Raw genomic sequence first — 16,201 nt, forward strand, 5'->3', positions numbered from 1 at the left:
TTCTTAGAATAATGAATGCTTAAGAAATATTCTCCAAAATTGGTCCTAAAATGAAACGTTTAAAATTGTTCTTTCAAAAAATAATCCAGCATTTTCTTAATTTATTGAAATTTTTTCAGCCATATTTATTGGTCCTTTATCTTTTTTAAATCCTTGTTCATTTAATTTTTTTTTTAAATTCATTTTATTAATTAATGCCCACATGTTAAGATGACTCTTATCTGAGTTCCACGTCTGGACCTGAGGAAAAAACTTTAAAATCCACTTTTGGACTTTGAGAAAAATTTCTTAAAAATCCAAATTGAATCTGAAGAGAATTTTTGAAAAAAAAAAATCCACGTTCAAAATGGTCCTTAAAAAATCCTCGACAATATATTTTAAAAATTCAAATTTATTTTTCTTTGATTTTTTAAAAAAAAATCTTAAAAAATCCACATATTTTGATCTTTGATTTTTTTTAATCCACGTTTATTTTAAGGTTCCCTATTCTTTTATTTTTTTAAAAATACACTTTTGAAATTTTAGAAACATTTTCCAAAAAAATTACGATAGGCTTTGAAAAAAATACACATTTGCTGGTCAATTGAGAAATTGAAAAATCTTTTTTTGAGACAAAAAATCTTGAGAAAAAATCTCAAATTGTCCACAATTAGATTTTGACTAAAAAAAGATTCTCCAAAAATTGGCTTTTGGACAAAAATAAAAATTGGCTTTTGATAAAAAAAAAATATCGTAAAAAATCCACAATTGAAGTTCTGATGGTCCCTCCTAAAATTGTTTAAAAAATCCTTGCAGAAAAATTTTAAAAAAATCCAGAATTGATCCTTGAATAAAATTCATAAAAAATAGACATTTGGACCTTGAGAAAAAAATTCTTAAAAATCCACATTTAGACCTTACGAAAAATTGTTTAAAAAAATCCTCGCTTAGACCTTAAGAAATTTTTTAGAAAAATCTACATTGGGGCCTCGAGAAAAATTCTCGTTCGAACCTTGAGATAAATTTTAAATTTTTTGAAGAATTCACGTTTAAACCTTGAGATAACAATTTTTAAAAAATCCACGTTTGGACCTTGAGAAATCATGTTTGGACCTTGAGAAAAAATTCTGAAAAAAAAAAAAACACTATTGAACCTTGAGAAAAATGCACGTTTCTTATAAAATTGTTAAAAAAAAATCCGCGGTTGATCCATGAAAAATTTGTTTAAAAAATCCACGATTGATCTTTGAAAAATTTGTTTAAAAAATCCACGATTCATCCTTGAAAAAATTGTTCAAAAAAATCCACAACTGATCCTAGAAAAAATTGTTCAAAAAAATCCACAACTGATCCTAGAAAAAATTGTTTAAAAAATCCACGATTGATCCTTGAAAAAATTGTTTAAAAAATCCACTATTGTTCCTTGAAAATATTGTTTAAAAAATCCACGATTGATCCTTGAAAAAATTATTTAAAAAATCCACGATTGATCCTTGAAAAAATTGTTTAAAAAATCCACGATTGATCCTTGAAAAAGTTTTTTTTAAAAAATCCACGATTGATCCTTGAAAAAATAGAAAAATCCACGATTGATCCTTGAAAAAAAATCTTAAAAGATCCACGATTGATCCTTGGAAAAATTGTTTAAAAAATCAACATTAAAAATCCACGTTTGGACCTTGAGAAAAGAAATTTGAAAAAGCCACGATTGATCCTTGAAAAAATTTAAAAAAAATCCACGTTTGGACTTTGAGAAAAAATTCTAGAAAAATACACGATTGATCCTTAATTTTTTTGTGGATAATTTATGTTTGAAAATTTGAAAAAATAAGATTTATTGATTCTTGAAATCTTTTAGAAAAAACTACACCCTGAGAATATATTATTTCAAATTTCGGGGGTGCATCTTGATTAAACAGCTTATAAAAAATCAGGGTTTACCACTTTTGTGATATGTTTAAAATTATTTTTAAAAATTCAAGTTCAAAGCTCTGGCAATCCTTGAATCTGACATTGAAGAAAATTCTTAAACAATGGGCCTAGAAAAAATTGAAATGTTTTCTTATAAAAATCCACATTTAAATCATTTATCGCTGAGAATCGCTGTCATTAATTGTGGCGTTCACATCTCTTTGTTATATTCGTTAAAACACCAAGCCATTCCCATTGATCGGCTTAACATGTTTTCTATGGACAACATTCATAGAAATGTAAATAAATGAGGAAATCACAAGTAATAATAATTTCTTGTTTTAATTAATTAGAAATGTATTTATTTTTTATATATATTATTGAAAATACGCATTGGAAACAAAAAATCATTTACAAGTCTAGGTGCCGGTATTGATGATTTCCCCTGATGTGTCATGTCATTCTAACACCCTCACCCCGCAATATTGCACAGTTTTTTCTCTGGTTCATATGTGACCATCATCATCATAGAGAGATCTTCATTATTTTCCTGATATTGTATAAAATTTTGAAAAAGCAAATCTGAATATTTTTGCCATCACATGTTGTTGGTGCTGTTTTTTTTTTATTATAGCCCGTCATTGGGTGAAAGTTTTCACCCAATTAACCTTGTTTTTGTTTAGTTGTTGTTGTTTTTTTTTTACAGTGGACTTTGTGCCACATTTCTGTGTGAAAATAAAAAATACTGCAAGCAACCACTCATTATTACAAATTTATTGGCAATTCGAATAGGAAATAAATATGCCCACTTCTGATTTAGAATGGGGTGGACTATTAATATGACTATGCTTGGGAAATTGGCATTACATCGGAGAGGTTAAAAAAACAACAGTCAAATGAAGCTTATAATTTGGAATCATTATTTTTTTTTGGGTTGGGGTGGGGTGTTGGAGGTTTCTTTAAGTCATTGTAGGAACATACACATATATTCTTAAAAAATCCAAATTTGGTAGACCAGATATTCCATTAAATTTTTTATGAATTAAGGCCTTTTTTCTTGAAAAAAAAAAAAGATTCTTAGTTATAAGTTTACAACGACGATAGTCCTTAAAATTCTTAAAAATCCGAAAAATATATTTTTAGAAAATCCAAGTCCTTTTTGGCCATTGAAAACATATTCTTGACATGTGAAAAAGTATCACTCGGTTTTGCCGACAGATGTATACCCTCAGTCAATGTTCGATTATTTAAATACATTTTGACTTCTGTTATGATTATTCAAATGTGTGACTCTCTATGGAGTCCATTTCGTATCGGACTTAAATAAATGTGATATAAATATTGTGACGTGCCAGATTTGGACTATACAGGGTGAGAAGAAAAAACTGCAACCAAATTCAGACTGCTGTCATTTCCAAGCCACTCGTCCGACAGGTGTTAAAATTATTCCAGTGACATCTCATTATATTGTTTACAAGCGAACAAAAGCACTTTGGTGAGAATTTTCCAGAAAAAAAGTTATTCGTGATGGAGTCTAAGCGTAATAGTGTGATTTCTTTATATTTGGTTGATAAACCACAAGTGGCTATCGTTAGAGCAATCCAGCATTTAAATGTGAATAAATCTTTTATGTCTCCTACCATCGCTCGTTACCGTGATACTGGTAGCGTATACCGACGTCAAGGAAGTGGTCGGAAGAAAACAGCGACATCCGAAGAAATATTTCGAAAAGTACGGAAGCGACTTGATCGAAACCCGCGTCGCAGTGACCGAGAAATGACTCGTGAGCTGAACATATCGCAATATTCCATTCGGCAAATATTAAATAATGAGCTCGGTGTAAAGCCATTGAAATTCCAAAAAGTGCAAGAACTTACACCACAACTGAAAGAAAATATACTCAAACGAGCTAAAGGGTTGCTTCGCTTGGCCAAAAGTGGTGAACTGCCGAATTTGGTTTTCTCCGACGAGGAAACATTCGTTGTCCAGCAGTTTGTAAACCAACAAAATGATCGTGTTTACTTGCCAAAGAGGTCAGCTGAAAATGTGCACCTTCGGTTGGCCACCAGAACTCAAGCGCCAGCCTTGGTGATGGTGTGGGCCACCATAACAGCCGATGATCGCTCTCTGCTCGTATTAATCGACCATGGCATCAGAATAAATGCCGAATATTATCGCGAAAATATTCTGGGGGGTATATTAGAGCCTTGGCTACGCAAACATTTTGGCCGCAGATATTGGACATTCCAACAGGACTCAGCACCATCGCACTCAGCACGCGCCACCCAAAAGAATGGTTACACAATGAGGTTCCTTGCTTCATTTCCAGCGCATAATGGCCACCAATATCTCCGGATACCAATCCGTTGGACTGTTGCGTCTGGAGTATTTTGGAAAGCAAGGTTGGCACTAAAAAATACCAAAGTGTCGATCACCTTAAGCAAGCGCTTCGCCGGGAATGGGCCAAAATATCGCAGAGTACCAATCGGGCAGCGTGTGACAGTTTCATTGGCCGTTTGAAGGCCATAATTCGTGCCAAAGGTGACCAAATGGAACAAATCTAAACCCTTTCAAAAATTTGATGCTATTTCCGACTTTTTTTGCTTTCATTCAAAAAAAAAAAAAAAAATGGAAAAACAGTAGTCTTAAAGTCGGGCGAGGCCGACTGTATGATACCCTACACCAATTTGCTAATTTAGTAGAGCTCCACATAACAATTAAAAGTTTTTATGGGAGTTTAGTTTTTATGGAAATTTAAATTTCAAAAGACTAAATATGCCGAAACGTTTGTATTTTTTAAATTCGGAATTGTATTGCCCAGTTGATAGATATGGGAGCCATATCCAAATCTGAGCCGATGTTGATAAACTTTGGCAAACATATTTCTGAGCTGTATTTCATATATTTCCCTAAATATCGTTGTTACGGAGTGCAAATTACGGCTGTGGCTAACAAATATAACAAATCGGATGAACAATATATATGGTAGCTATAGCTTTATCTGAACCGATCTTCATCAAATTTGACATACTAGCTTCTAGACTCAATTCGGTCGTAAGTGCCAAATTTCATTCCATTTGGGCGAATATTAGACGTTTGGTGCACAAAAAAATCGGACGAGGTTATATATGGGAGATATATTTAAATCCGAACCGATCTCGGTAAAATTTAGCAAATGTGTTTCTGAGCTGTATTTGATATATTTCCCCAAATATTGTTGTTACGGAGTGCGAAAGACTAAAATAACAAATAGGATGAAAAATACATCTTGGAGCCATAGCTATATCTGAACCGATTTCGATCAAATGTGGCATACTTATTTTCAGGCCTAATTTGGATGTATGTGCAAAATTCCATATTATTCGGGCTGATATTACACGTTTGGTGCACAATAAAATCCAAATCGGACGAACATATATATGGGAGCTATATCTAAATTTTTACCGATTATCTCCAATTTTAAAAGGGTTCGTCCTTGGGCCAAAAAAATGGTTTGTGCAAAATTTAATCTGGATCGGGTAATAAATGCGAATTTTTTTTTAAATCAGTACCCAAAGCATTGATGATTTTTTTATAAAAAAATCTTCATTTGTCTGGGGCTACTTATTCTAAAATTTGATGCTGTTTCCGACATTTTTTGCTTTCATTCAATAAAATCGAAAAAAAAAAATGTAAAAAATATGGCATTTGACTTTGTTGCAGTTTTTTATCTCACCCTGTATATACAGCTAAGGATTTTCGAAAATCAGTTTCCAAATCAGTTATATTTTTTTTACAAAAAAAATCTTCATTTCTCTGACGCAGAATTATTGACATTAAATTATTTCGATTTAATGAACCACAAGCTATTAAAATCAATAGTTGAAAATTTATTAGTTCCACATAAATATTAATTTAATAACTTTAATACATGTTTCCGGCTAATATATTCACATTAATATTTGACACGAAGGTATTTCCGAGTTCGGCCAATAAATGAGAGTTTCGAAATGCATTTTTATGCAAATCGGGAATAGAATACATATTTATGTAGAACTTTGAACTTTTTTTTTCTAATGAAATAATTCTTTCTAATATCTGACAATCAAAAGTGGAATTTTAAACATCAATTCCCAAAAAAGAAATTAATATTTATAGATTTAAATCAAAAATTGCCTAAAAACAAATACTATTCTCATTCACTTCAGTATCGAATTAAAAGTGTCTGGTGAATTGAATAAATTTCGCAATCGTTTTGTGCTAAATCAGCTTAGACCGGTTCTAAGTTGGTTGTTTTAATTTTTTTCTGTTTTTTTTTTTTTTTTTTTTGTAAAACAGTCACTAAAACTCAGATCTGGCCAAAAATAAAATAAAACAAAGCCAGAGCTAAAGGAATCCACCAAGCAAGCACCTCCATTCAAACCGGTTCAAAATTCTGTGTCGTTGGTCTGGTGGATGATGGCTGTTCTTCGGGTGGCTGTTCCTATAAAAAAAGTGCATAGGTATTTTCATCGCGCTAGTTGGATGGTGGAAGCCATGGTAAAACTGCTGCATTTACTTCATGGCACACCAGCTAAAGGCAAGTTCATAGACCAGAATAATGCAAGAAAAATCTTGGTTGGGAAAAAACCAATTTTCGTAGTTCCATGGCTGGCAATTAAATGCACCACTGACCGATAAGGCAATGTTAAGTGGTATCATTTGTCGGGCCAGTAAAATTACCAATAAAAACTTGTTAACATGCATTTTTCTTTTGAGGTATCATTGTAACGCCAAGGATAAATTAATTAAAACCTACAAATGCCATAATGAAGTTAATGCCACACAGAGCAATTTTATTGAAGAGTATTTGGAGAATCCAAAAATAATTTCCTACACAGAATAAAAATGTCCAAGCAGAAAATTATTTATTTTTCAGACATCAAAAAATCTCAGTCAGCGAGAAATGACTTTTGTTTGAGAAATAATTTCTTAGCCTATGATAGCTGATATTTTTCTAAAAATATCTAATTTCCATACCTGAAAGAAGTATTTGAAAACAAGTCGTGATTTGCAAATTATGAGAGAAATAAGTATTGATAGGTTTGACCCACTGTGGTAAAAACTTCAATCCACTATAACTGGTGTCTCACGCTCATTTCAACCTTTTCCAAAAATATCTCATACTTGAAAGTGCCTTCTAATTGGTCTGCAAAAAAAGTCCTTAAAATTTTAGATTCACTCCATCAGTTCGTGTTAGGCCTTTTTACTCAAAAACTGAACAAATTTTCAGTTTCCATTTTTTTAATTAAAATTCATGTATCGTACCAAATTTTCAGATATTTGAGTTTTATATAGAATTCAAGATTTTTACTTTTTTTGGAAAGAATAATAAGAAAATGTTTATCTTTTACACCAAAAAGTTTTTAGAATATTTCATTTTGATGTTTACCGAGGAGGATATTAGTAAAATCATTGCACAATGGACCCACATCCAATTTTTCTGTGCAAAACTCTCTCCACATGTGCAAAAACCCTAGAAACCATCATTAACCCCTAAACCAAATTAATTTAATCTATATTCCTTCACCCAATACCAAATTTAGTACCATTTAGTACTTTTCGAACAACCATATCTTAACCACAGACACCAAAAGCGACATCTATATCAACTTTAAGGATTGCAGGTCTTTTCTTCACCTAATACCAAATTTAGTACTATTTAGTACAATTATAGTACACTTTCCAAAATCAACTTCATATCTTAATATCAAATTTTAGGATTCCACCGAATAACAAATTTCACCGAATACCAAATTTGGTACTTTTCTTACAAATATAGGACTCATTTCCAAACCACCGCCAATTTTCAACCTCAGATAAATATCAATCAATAAATATCAAATTTCCAAAACCGCCCTATATCTCAATTCCTGATGCCTAACAAAGATCTCAATGTCAAATTTGAGAATTTCAGCCCTATCCCATTACCCAATACCAAATTTCATACCATTTGGTACATTTCTTATAATTTTAGTACTCATTTACAAAACCCTTCCATATATCAATACTAGACACCATCAGTTGTCGCAACATAAAATTTCACATTTTCAGTTCTACCGCTTTTCACTCAATAGAAAATAGAGTTCAGTACTTTCGACAAATTTTAATTTCAGATACCAACAAAGACCTCAATATCAATTCCTTCACCCAATAATAAATTTAGTACCACTTAGTACCTTTCGTACAATTATTGTACACATTTCCGAAACCACCTCCATATATTAATCCTAGATACCAACAGTTATATCCGAATCAAAATTCAGGATTTTAGCTCTATTCCTTCACCCAATACCAAATTAAGTACCATTTAGTACTTTTCGTACAATTATGATACTCTTTTCAGCTCAATATCAAATTTCTTCACATTTCATTTTCGTACTATAAAAATTTCCAAAACTACCTACATATCTCAATTCAAATTTTACGATTCCAGCCCTTTTCCTTCACCCAGTACTTTTTGTACAAATATAGGACACATTTGCAAACAATTGCCAAATCTCAACCGTATCTAAATATCAAATTTCAGAATTTTATCTCTATCGCTTCAACAAATACCAAATTTAGAACCATATAGTACTTTTCGTACACTCATACTACACATTACCGAAACCACCTCCATTTGCCCAGGCTACACTTGAAAAGTGACCCCAATAAAAGTTTCAAGCTGCAAGCACTATCTGTTCGCCCAGTTTAGTAGCTTTGTACAAATATAGCACGCATTTCCAAACCACCTACAATAAAACACAGACACCATCAATAATCTAAATACCAACATTCAGAATTTTATGTCTATCCTTCAGTATATATTATATATTATCATATAGGGCTTTTCTTCACTTATAACACACATTTCCGAAACCATCTTCATGTGAGATTTGAAGCACTATCTGTTCACCCAATACCAAATGGTACCACATATAGTACCATTTAGTACATTTAATACCATTTACATGATGAGAGTCCTGAAAAAAAAATATTCTAAAAAATCAAAAACGAAAAAAAAAGAAATATACTTTTAAAAACTCTGCGAACAAAGTCCTTAATGTTCTTAAAAGTAATCTCTGTTCTTAGAAAGTATTCTCTGAAATCCAAAATTAAAGTCTTTGCAAGCAAATATTGCTAAAATAACCAAGGCTATGGCTATAAGAGGCCTTGATGAATTATTCCATTATTATAGGCGTCATAGTCCGTTATTAAGAAATATTCGCAATAAATATTATTATTAAATTAACAAATATTTATTTCAAAAATCCACAATTAAAAATAACAAAATGTTCTTAAAAAAATCACGAATATAGACCAGAAACTCCTTAAGAAAAATTCGTAATTAAAAGCCAGAGGGTCCTCGATAAATATTTTTGAAAAAATAAAAAAACAAATATTTATTTCAGAATTCCACAATTATGGCTTCCTTCAAATTTACGATTATGGCCTAAACAAAATTTTCATCAGAAAATAAAAATTAACAAATATTTATTTCAAAAATCCACAATTATGGATTTTTTATGATTCTAATTTTAACAAAATTTTCTTAAAAAATCACGAATATAGACCTGAAATTCGTTAAGAAATATTCGCAAATAAAAGCCAGAGAGTCCTCGATAAATATTCTTGAAAAAATAAAAAAATAAAAAAAAAAAACTAAATAATATTTATTACAAAAATCCACAACTATGGCTTGCGAGTTTTTGAAAAAATAGTCTTCAATGCTCTTCAAATTTAAGATTACATCATTAACAAAATTTTCTAAAAAAAATCACGAATATTGCTCAAAGAGTGCTTGAAAATATTTTCCAAAATTTTCTTTTGTAGCTCCGGCAGTTCTCCAAAAATTAGAGATAAAATATGTTTAAAAAAGTTGTATGGTCCTTGTATATCAGTGATTGCAATTTTTCTAATGACAACAAATATTTCCTTCCATTCCGGAAAATTCACAAATCTGATAAGAATTGTAACCTCCGCCACTGATAAGGCAACATTTTAATACAATTTTGCAAAAAAAGGTTTTCCTCATGTTCAGTTCGATGTCACGTGTTATCGGTCACAAAGTAATCGACTCACAAAGACATCATACAAATTGAATCGGATCCGGTATTAGGAGACGTTTTTTAATCATTTCATGTTTAATTTATTTAATCAAGTATTGGAATTTTCAAACAGATCATATAAATTAGTTTAATTCAAAACAAAATTGAAAAAAAAAAAATAAATGATCAAAACAAAAAGGGTGAAAATTCATTGAACTAGAAACTCGTGTCGGCATATGTTAGGTTTTATGATCATGTCCAGCAAGTTTTGCAAAAATCTATGGTTGCGAAAAAAATGATGGCTGGGACTGATAAGAATGAACTAATTAGCATTTTTAATGGGAGAATTTTGATAGTATTCCCTAAAGCCTTAAGATTAGTAATTTTAATTGAAGCCCAGTATCACTACCCATAAATAGGCCACCCTAATATCGCTGCAATATTGTAATCACCACGCTAGTGGTGACCTTGAGATCAGAAATACTTAGTTTTGCAAAATAAACACATTTCTATATAGCCCGACGACGAATCCAGAAGGGATTAGCGGCGATAAGCAACTACTGCTGTTCCACATTTCCTCAATCGATTAATAATTTATGTCATAAATTATATTCCGATTTCATTATCGCGCCATTATAATAATAAACATAGTGTGAAATTGCAAACTAATAATTCGATTTTCCATCTTTTTCTTCATTTTTCCATTTTTTTCAGATTGTAAAAGTATTTTTCCCTCTCAACCATGACGGTCATAAAAGATATGAAACCCTTGAGTGGGTGTGGAACGGGGAATGCCACCATTGGCAGTGCCACTGATTGCGGCGGTGGCGGTGGTGGAGCCTTAGCCATGAATTGTTGTTCAACAGCTGCCAGTTCAGAAATTTCCATCGATGCCAGTTCATCAACATCATCCACACTGAAGTCTGCCACAACAACAACAAAAGTCAATAATAATTTATCGCACAACAACAAATATGATAACATTGAGAAAGCATTCGCCCGTTGTCCAGAAATTGATATTGAATTTGAGAACATCCGATATACGGTGAAGAAGTTCTCGTTTGCGGAGAAGAAATTTGGTGAGTAGGAGAAAAAATAAATTTGTAAATTTTTTTTAAAAAATCCATGATCATACTCGGCCCGGCCGAACTTTAAATACCCTCCACCATTTGTAACGAATTTGGAAATTTTCAAAAAAAAAAAAAAAATAAATAAAATCCGTTTAAAATTCTGTTAAAATCTTAAAAATACCGAATGCTTATACGACGACGTGGACCTGCATAGGAAACTTTTGTCATAAGTTAATACAATATTTAAATGTGAAACTTGAAGAATAATCTGTTTATAATGTAGCTAAAATCATCAAAATACCGAATATCGGGAGGTACCGTTATATGGGGGCTATACGAAGACGTGGACGTGCACAGACAATTTTCTGGCATGGGCTGAAGTATCCATTACATATTTGAAACAATTCCGGGAAAATGTCGCTAAAATCATCGAAGTACCTAATATCGGGAGGTACCGTTATATGGGGACTATACGAAGACGTGGACCTACATGGCCCATTTTCTGTTTTATTCTGCAATATCTATTACGAACTTAAAGTACCAAATTTGGAACGATTCCGTTAAATAATGTCGCTAAAATCATCAAAATACCGAATATCGGGGGGTACCGTTATATGAGGGCTATATGAAGACGTGGACCTACATGTCTCATTTTTTGACTTAGGGTGAAGTATCCATTACGAACTTCAAATACCAAATTTGAAACGATTCCGGTAAACAATGTTGCTAAAATCATCAAAATACTGAATATCGGTGGGTACCGTTATATGGGGGCTACACGAAAACGTGGACCTGCACAGATAATTTTCTATCTTAGGCTGTAGTATCCATTACGAACTTCAAATGCCAAATTGGAAACATTTCCGGTGAATAATGTCGCTAAAATCATCAAAATACCGAATATAGGGAGGTACCGTTATATGGGGGCTATATGATAACTTGGACCTACATGGCCTATTCACGAATGCCTACTGGCAAAATATACATGTGTGCAAAATTTTAGCCTTCTATCTCAATTTGTTCGAAAGATAGCGTGATTACAACAGACAGACGGACATGGCTAAATCGTCTTAGAATTTTACGCTGATCAAGAATATATGAAGGGCTCACAGCTATACCGAACTAAGTCATAAAAACATAATTCCAAGATATTTAGAGGTAAAGTAAATGCACTGCAATTAATTTCTGGAAGCAATATTTTAGTCTACCAAAAGAAAATGTAAAAGTCTACATTCAAAATTAACTAATGATATTAATTTAAAAGAAAAATAATTTAAATATATTACTAAAAAATATTCAAAAATAAAAAAAACCTGCCTTGGTTCATTATTACTCTGAATAAAATTCGAAGTTTTTATACCTATAGAACCAAGTCAAAAAATAAAATAAAATGTTCATTATATGACTAAATGTAGTTGATGTTCCGGTTGTAATAAGCAACATTTGTTAATAGCTTTGGAAAAGGTAATGCTTTTTGAATGTCGAAAGTACAAAAATAGTTCTCATCAGATGGTACTTCTGTATTCAGTGAGTTTTGGCTAGCTGTGCTGCTTTTAAGTGAAGTTCATTTTGCAAAATTAAATTTGTATTTTCGTCTTCATCGAATTTTATTTTCATGTCAAGTTCATCACCTATTCGAAAGGTATCCTTATTCGGAGACTTAAAATGTAAATTGAATTTCGTTTTGCGGAAGTCGTAAGACCCTTCTGATTTGTGTATGCTTTTCCACTGTTGCAGCGAAGCTTACGCACTTTGCCGGGTCCATTCGCCTTTTCAAAGAAAATATTTTACTGCACAGAAAAAATGGATAACGCGATTGTGCTCCAACTTAGCACATGCTAATATTTGGATCAGTGATAGGTCAGTTGCGAAAATGGGTAATATTGGTCCATTCCATCAAGTACCTCCCCCACAAAGGGTAAAAATTTTGAATAATCATAACTTTTATAAAATGTGATGAAAATTTCCGATTGTCTTCAAATTACACAGATCAGAATATATTTATTATCCCAGGGTCTGCTGTGAATATGAAATATATCGATCCACTACCTCTGGTACCATCCCCACAAAATGTCAACATTTTGAATATCCATGAAGCTCATAAGACGCGAAATTATTCAATTCCATTCAGATTTGGTACATCTCAAAATTTCCATCAACACAAGATCTGTTATAAAGATGGTAGAGATCGGATCATTTCTTCTGGTACCTCCCCACACAGAGTTCAAGATTTTGAAAATCAAAACTGAAATAAAGCGAAATAATCGTCCAACTCTCTTTAGATTTCACACATACAAACATATTCGCTAACACAATATTTGTTGTGAAGATGGTATATATCTGCGAACCCCTTCCGGTACATGACCCACAAGGGGTCAAGTTTTCAATACCTTTATCTGTCATAACTTGCGAAACAAGTCGGTGATTCTTTTCAACTTGCTATATCTAAATATTTTTCTCAACCAGAAACATGAGATGAATATGGAATTTATGGTTTCGCATAAAATTGGACATAAAAGTACGATTTTCTTGTAATTGTGTCCATACTAAGATTTTATGTGTATTAGGGAAGTATCTCAAATAAAAAAGCAGTAAGTGCGGTCTTTGAATACCCTCTACAATTTGGAAAGAATTTGGCTATTAAAACATACTTTTAAAAATCATAAAATTACCGAATATAGGGAGTTACCGTAATATGGGAGTATATACGAAAACGTGGACCTGCACAGCCAATTACAATATTTAAATAGGAAACATAAAAAGTCCGGTAAATAATATCGCAAAAACATCATAATACCGACTACGAAATATGAAAAAATTTTGGTGAATAATGTCGTTAAAGTCATCAAAATACCGATCATTTCCAATACCAAAAACCCTGTAGACCAAAAAGTAAAATTTTATCAACCTACTTCAACCTACCTGAGTAAAATTTTATCAACCTACTTCAAACGGCTCGGAAACTAGAGTGATTTCTACAGATGGACAGACAGATGATTGGACATCACTAAATCGACATTGAATCGTTGCTGATATCCATATATACACTGATTCAAAGTGAAACACACTGACTTGGTTCATTTTTGCTTTGAATAAAAACGAAAATGACAGTCGTTGACTTAGGTTTTTTAACGTTATCTTTGGAACGAAACACTTTTTGACACTGTGCTTTACAGAGTAAACAGAGTTGCCATATGCGGGGACATTGGCACTAGTTTCGGCATTTTTTATTTTTCATGACTTGGTTCGGTATAGCAGTGAGCCCTTCATATATACTTTGTTGGGTCTGGCATGAGTATTTCGAGGAGTTACAAACGGAATGACAAAATTAATATACCTTCCATAGCATGTTGGAGGGTATAAAAAAATCCATGATCATACTCTGCCCGGTCGAACTTTAAATACCCTCCACCATTAAAATATTCCACCAAATACAAAATTTTAAACAATTCCGGTGAACAATGTGACAGAAATGAGAAAAATACCGAATATGGGGAGTTACCTTTATATGGTTGCTATACGAAGGACCTGCATGGACAATAGAGAAACTAAAATACGAAATTTCAAAAAGTTCTAGTAAATAATGTCGCTAAAATTATCAAAATACCGGATATAGAAAGATACCATTATAGGGGGGTTATACCTACCTACGTATACCTATATACGTGGACCTATGTAGCCCATTTTCCATATCAAAAGTCCTGAAGATCAAACACAATTTAAGTAAAATTTTATCAAACTACTTCTATTCGTTCGGCAGCTGGAGTGATTTCCACAGACGGACAGATATCGTTAAATCGATATTATGGGGCCTAAAATGTATATTTCGAGATGTTAGAGGCGGAATGACAAAGTTAATATACCCATCATACTATGGCGGAGGGTATAGAAATACTATTAGCAAGGCAGTGAAATAAAATTTTGCAAAAAGATAAAAATCATGAATCATTATTCCTTAAGACATTTTGAGACTATGGCCCTGGTGCTCCTTGAAAACAAAAATAAAATAACAGGATTATTAGTCCTTGGAAAAGATGTTTAAACAAGTTAAAAGTAGCTGTCGGTTTTCCGACAAATTTATACCCTCCGCCAATTAGTTCATCTATATACGAGTATATAAATGAGTAGCAAAATACCTGACTGATTGACCGAGAATCAACCCCTAGACGAATCAGAATCTAGTACATTTGAACGAGGGTCAGTCTTGGTGCATAGGCATGTGATAAGGCTGAGTTTTTGGAAATTCATACATAAAAGGGTACGAAAAGTACTAAAATTACTGAAGTACAAAAAATGTAATACTTTGTATTGGGTAAACGAAATGAATTTTAGAATAAGATTCACTAATCGAGTGCAGGATAGGTGTACCAAAAGGTTTTTGGGAAATTCGAACTTTAAGGTTATGAAAAGTTCTAAAATCGTACTAAAATTCTAAAATGGTACCATTTGGGATTGTGTAAACGGATAAAGATACAAACTTCAAATTTAGTATGAGAATCAAGGTTGGAACGTAAGTTTGTTATATGAAGGAGATTATGGAAAAGTGTACTAAGTGTGCGAACTGTACCAAATGGTACTAAATTTAGAACAATTTTGGTTTAGTGTGAACGAATGAACCTGGAATTTTGAAACTTTGTATTGGGTTTTCTGTGAGTAATAGGATTGTGATAAAGATGCGGTTTTAGGCGTGTGTAACAAAAGTGCACGAAAGGTACTAAAAAGCACTATATTTGGTACAATTTGATTTTGGGTGAGCAGATAGTACTTGAAATCTGAAATTTGGTATTAAGGTTGCAGTACGAAAAGTACTAAATAGTACTAAATTTGGTATTGGGTGAAGGAGCAGAGCTGGAATCCCGAAATTTCATATTGAGTTCTCTGTTGGTATCTGGAACTGAGATTTGGAGGTATCAATTTGTTATTGGGTGGAGATTTGGCAATGGTTTGGAAAAGAACATTTGGTATTGGGTGAAGGTGCAGGACTGAAATTGTGAAATTTGATATTGAGATCCCTGTTGCTATCTGGAATTAAGATATGGAGGCTGTTTTGAAAAAATTTACCACACTTGTACGAAAAGTACTAAATTTAGTATTGGTCGAAGTGATAGCGATTCTGAAATCTGATATTTAGATAACTGTTGGTATCTGAGGTTACGATTTGGAGGTGGGTTTGAAAATGCGTGCTATAGTTGT

At 32.4% G+C, this 16,201-nt stretch overlaps 1 protein-coding gene across 2 annotated transcripts in view; it reads left to right on the top strand.

Moving 5' to 3' along the window:
• LOC101894584 (ATP-binding cassette sub-family G member 1) overlaps positions 1-16,201 on the top strand; it is a 97,797-nt gene that overhangs the window by 19,932 nt on the left and 61,664 nt on the right. For both annotated transcript variants that reach the window (XM_020035436.2, XM_005179688.4), the window contains one exon: positions 10,653-11,017. In XM_020035436.2, coding sequence (XP_019890995.1) covers positions 10,681-11,017 — 337 coding nt within the window. In that variant the 5' untranslated portion in view covers positions 10,653-10,680. The remainder of the gene's footprint in view (positions 1-10,652; positions 11,018-16,201) is intronic.

The sequence above is a fragment of the Musca domestica genome, unplaced genomic scaffold (assembly GCF_030504385.1).
Source record: "Musca domestica strain aabys unplaced genomic scaffold, Musca_domestica.polishedcontigs.V.1.1 26, whole genome shotgun sequence".
NCBI lineage: Eukaryota > Metazoa > Arthropoda > Insecta > Diptera > Muscidae > Musca > Musca domestica.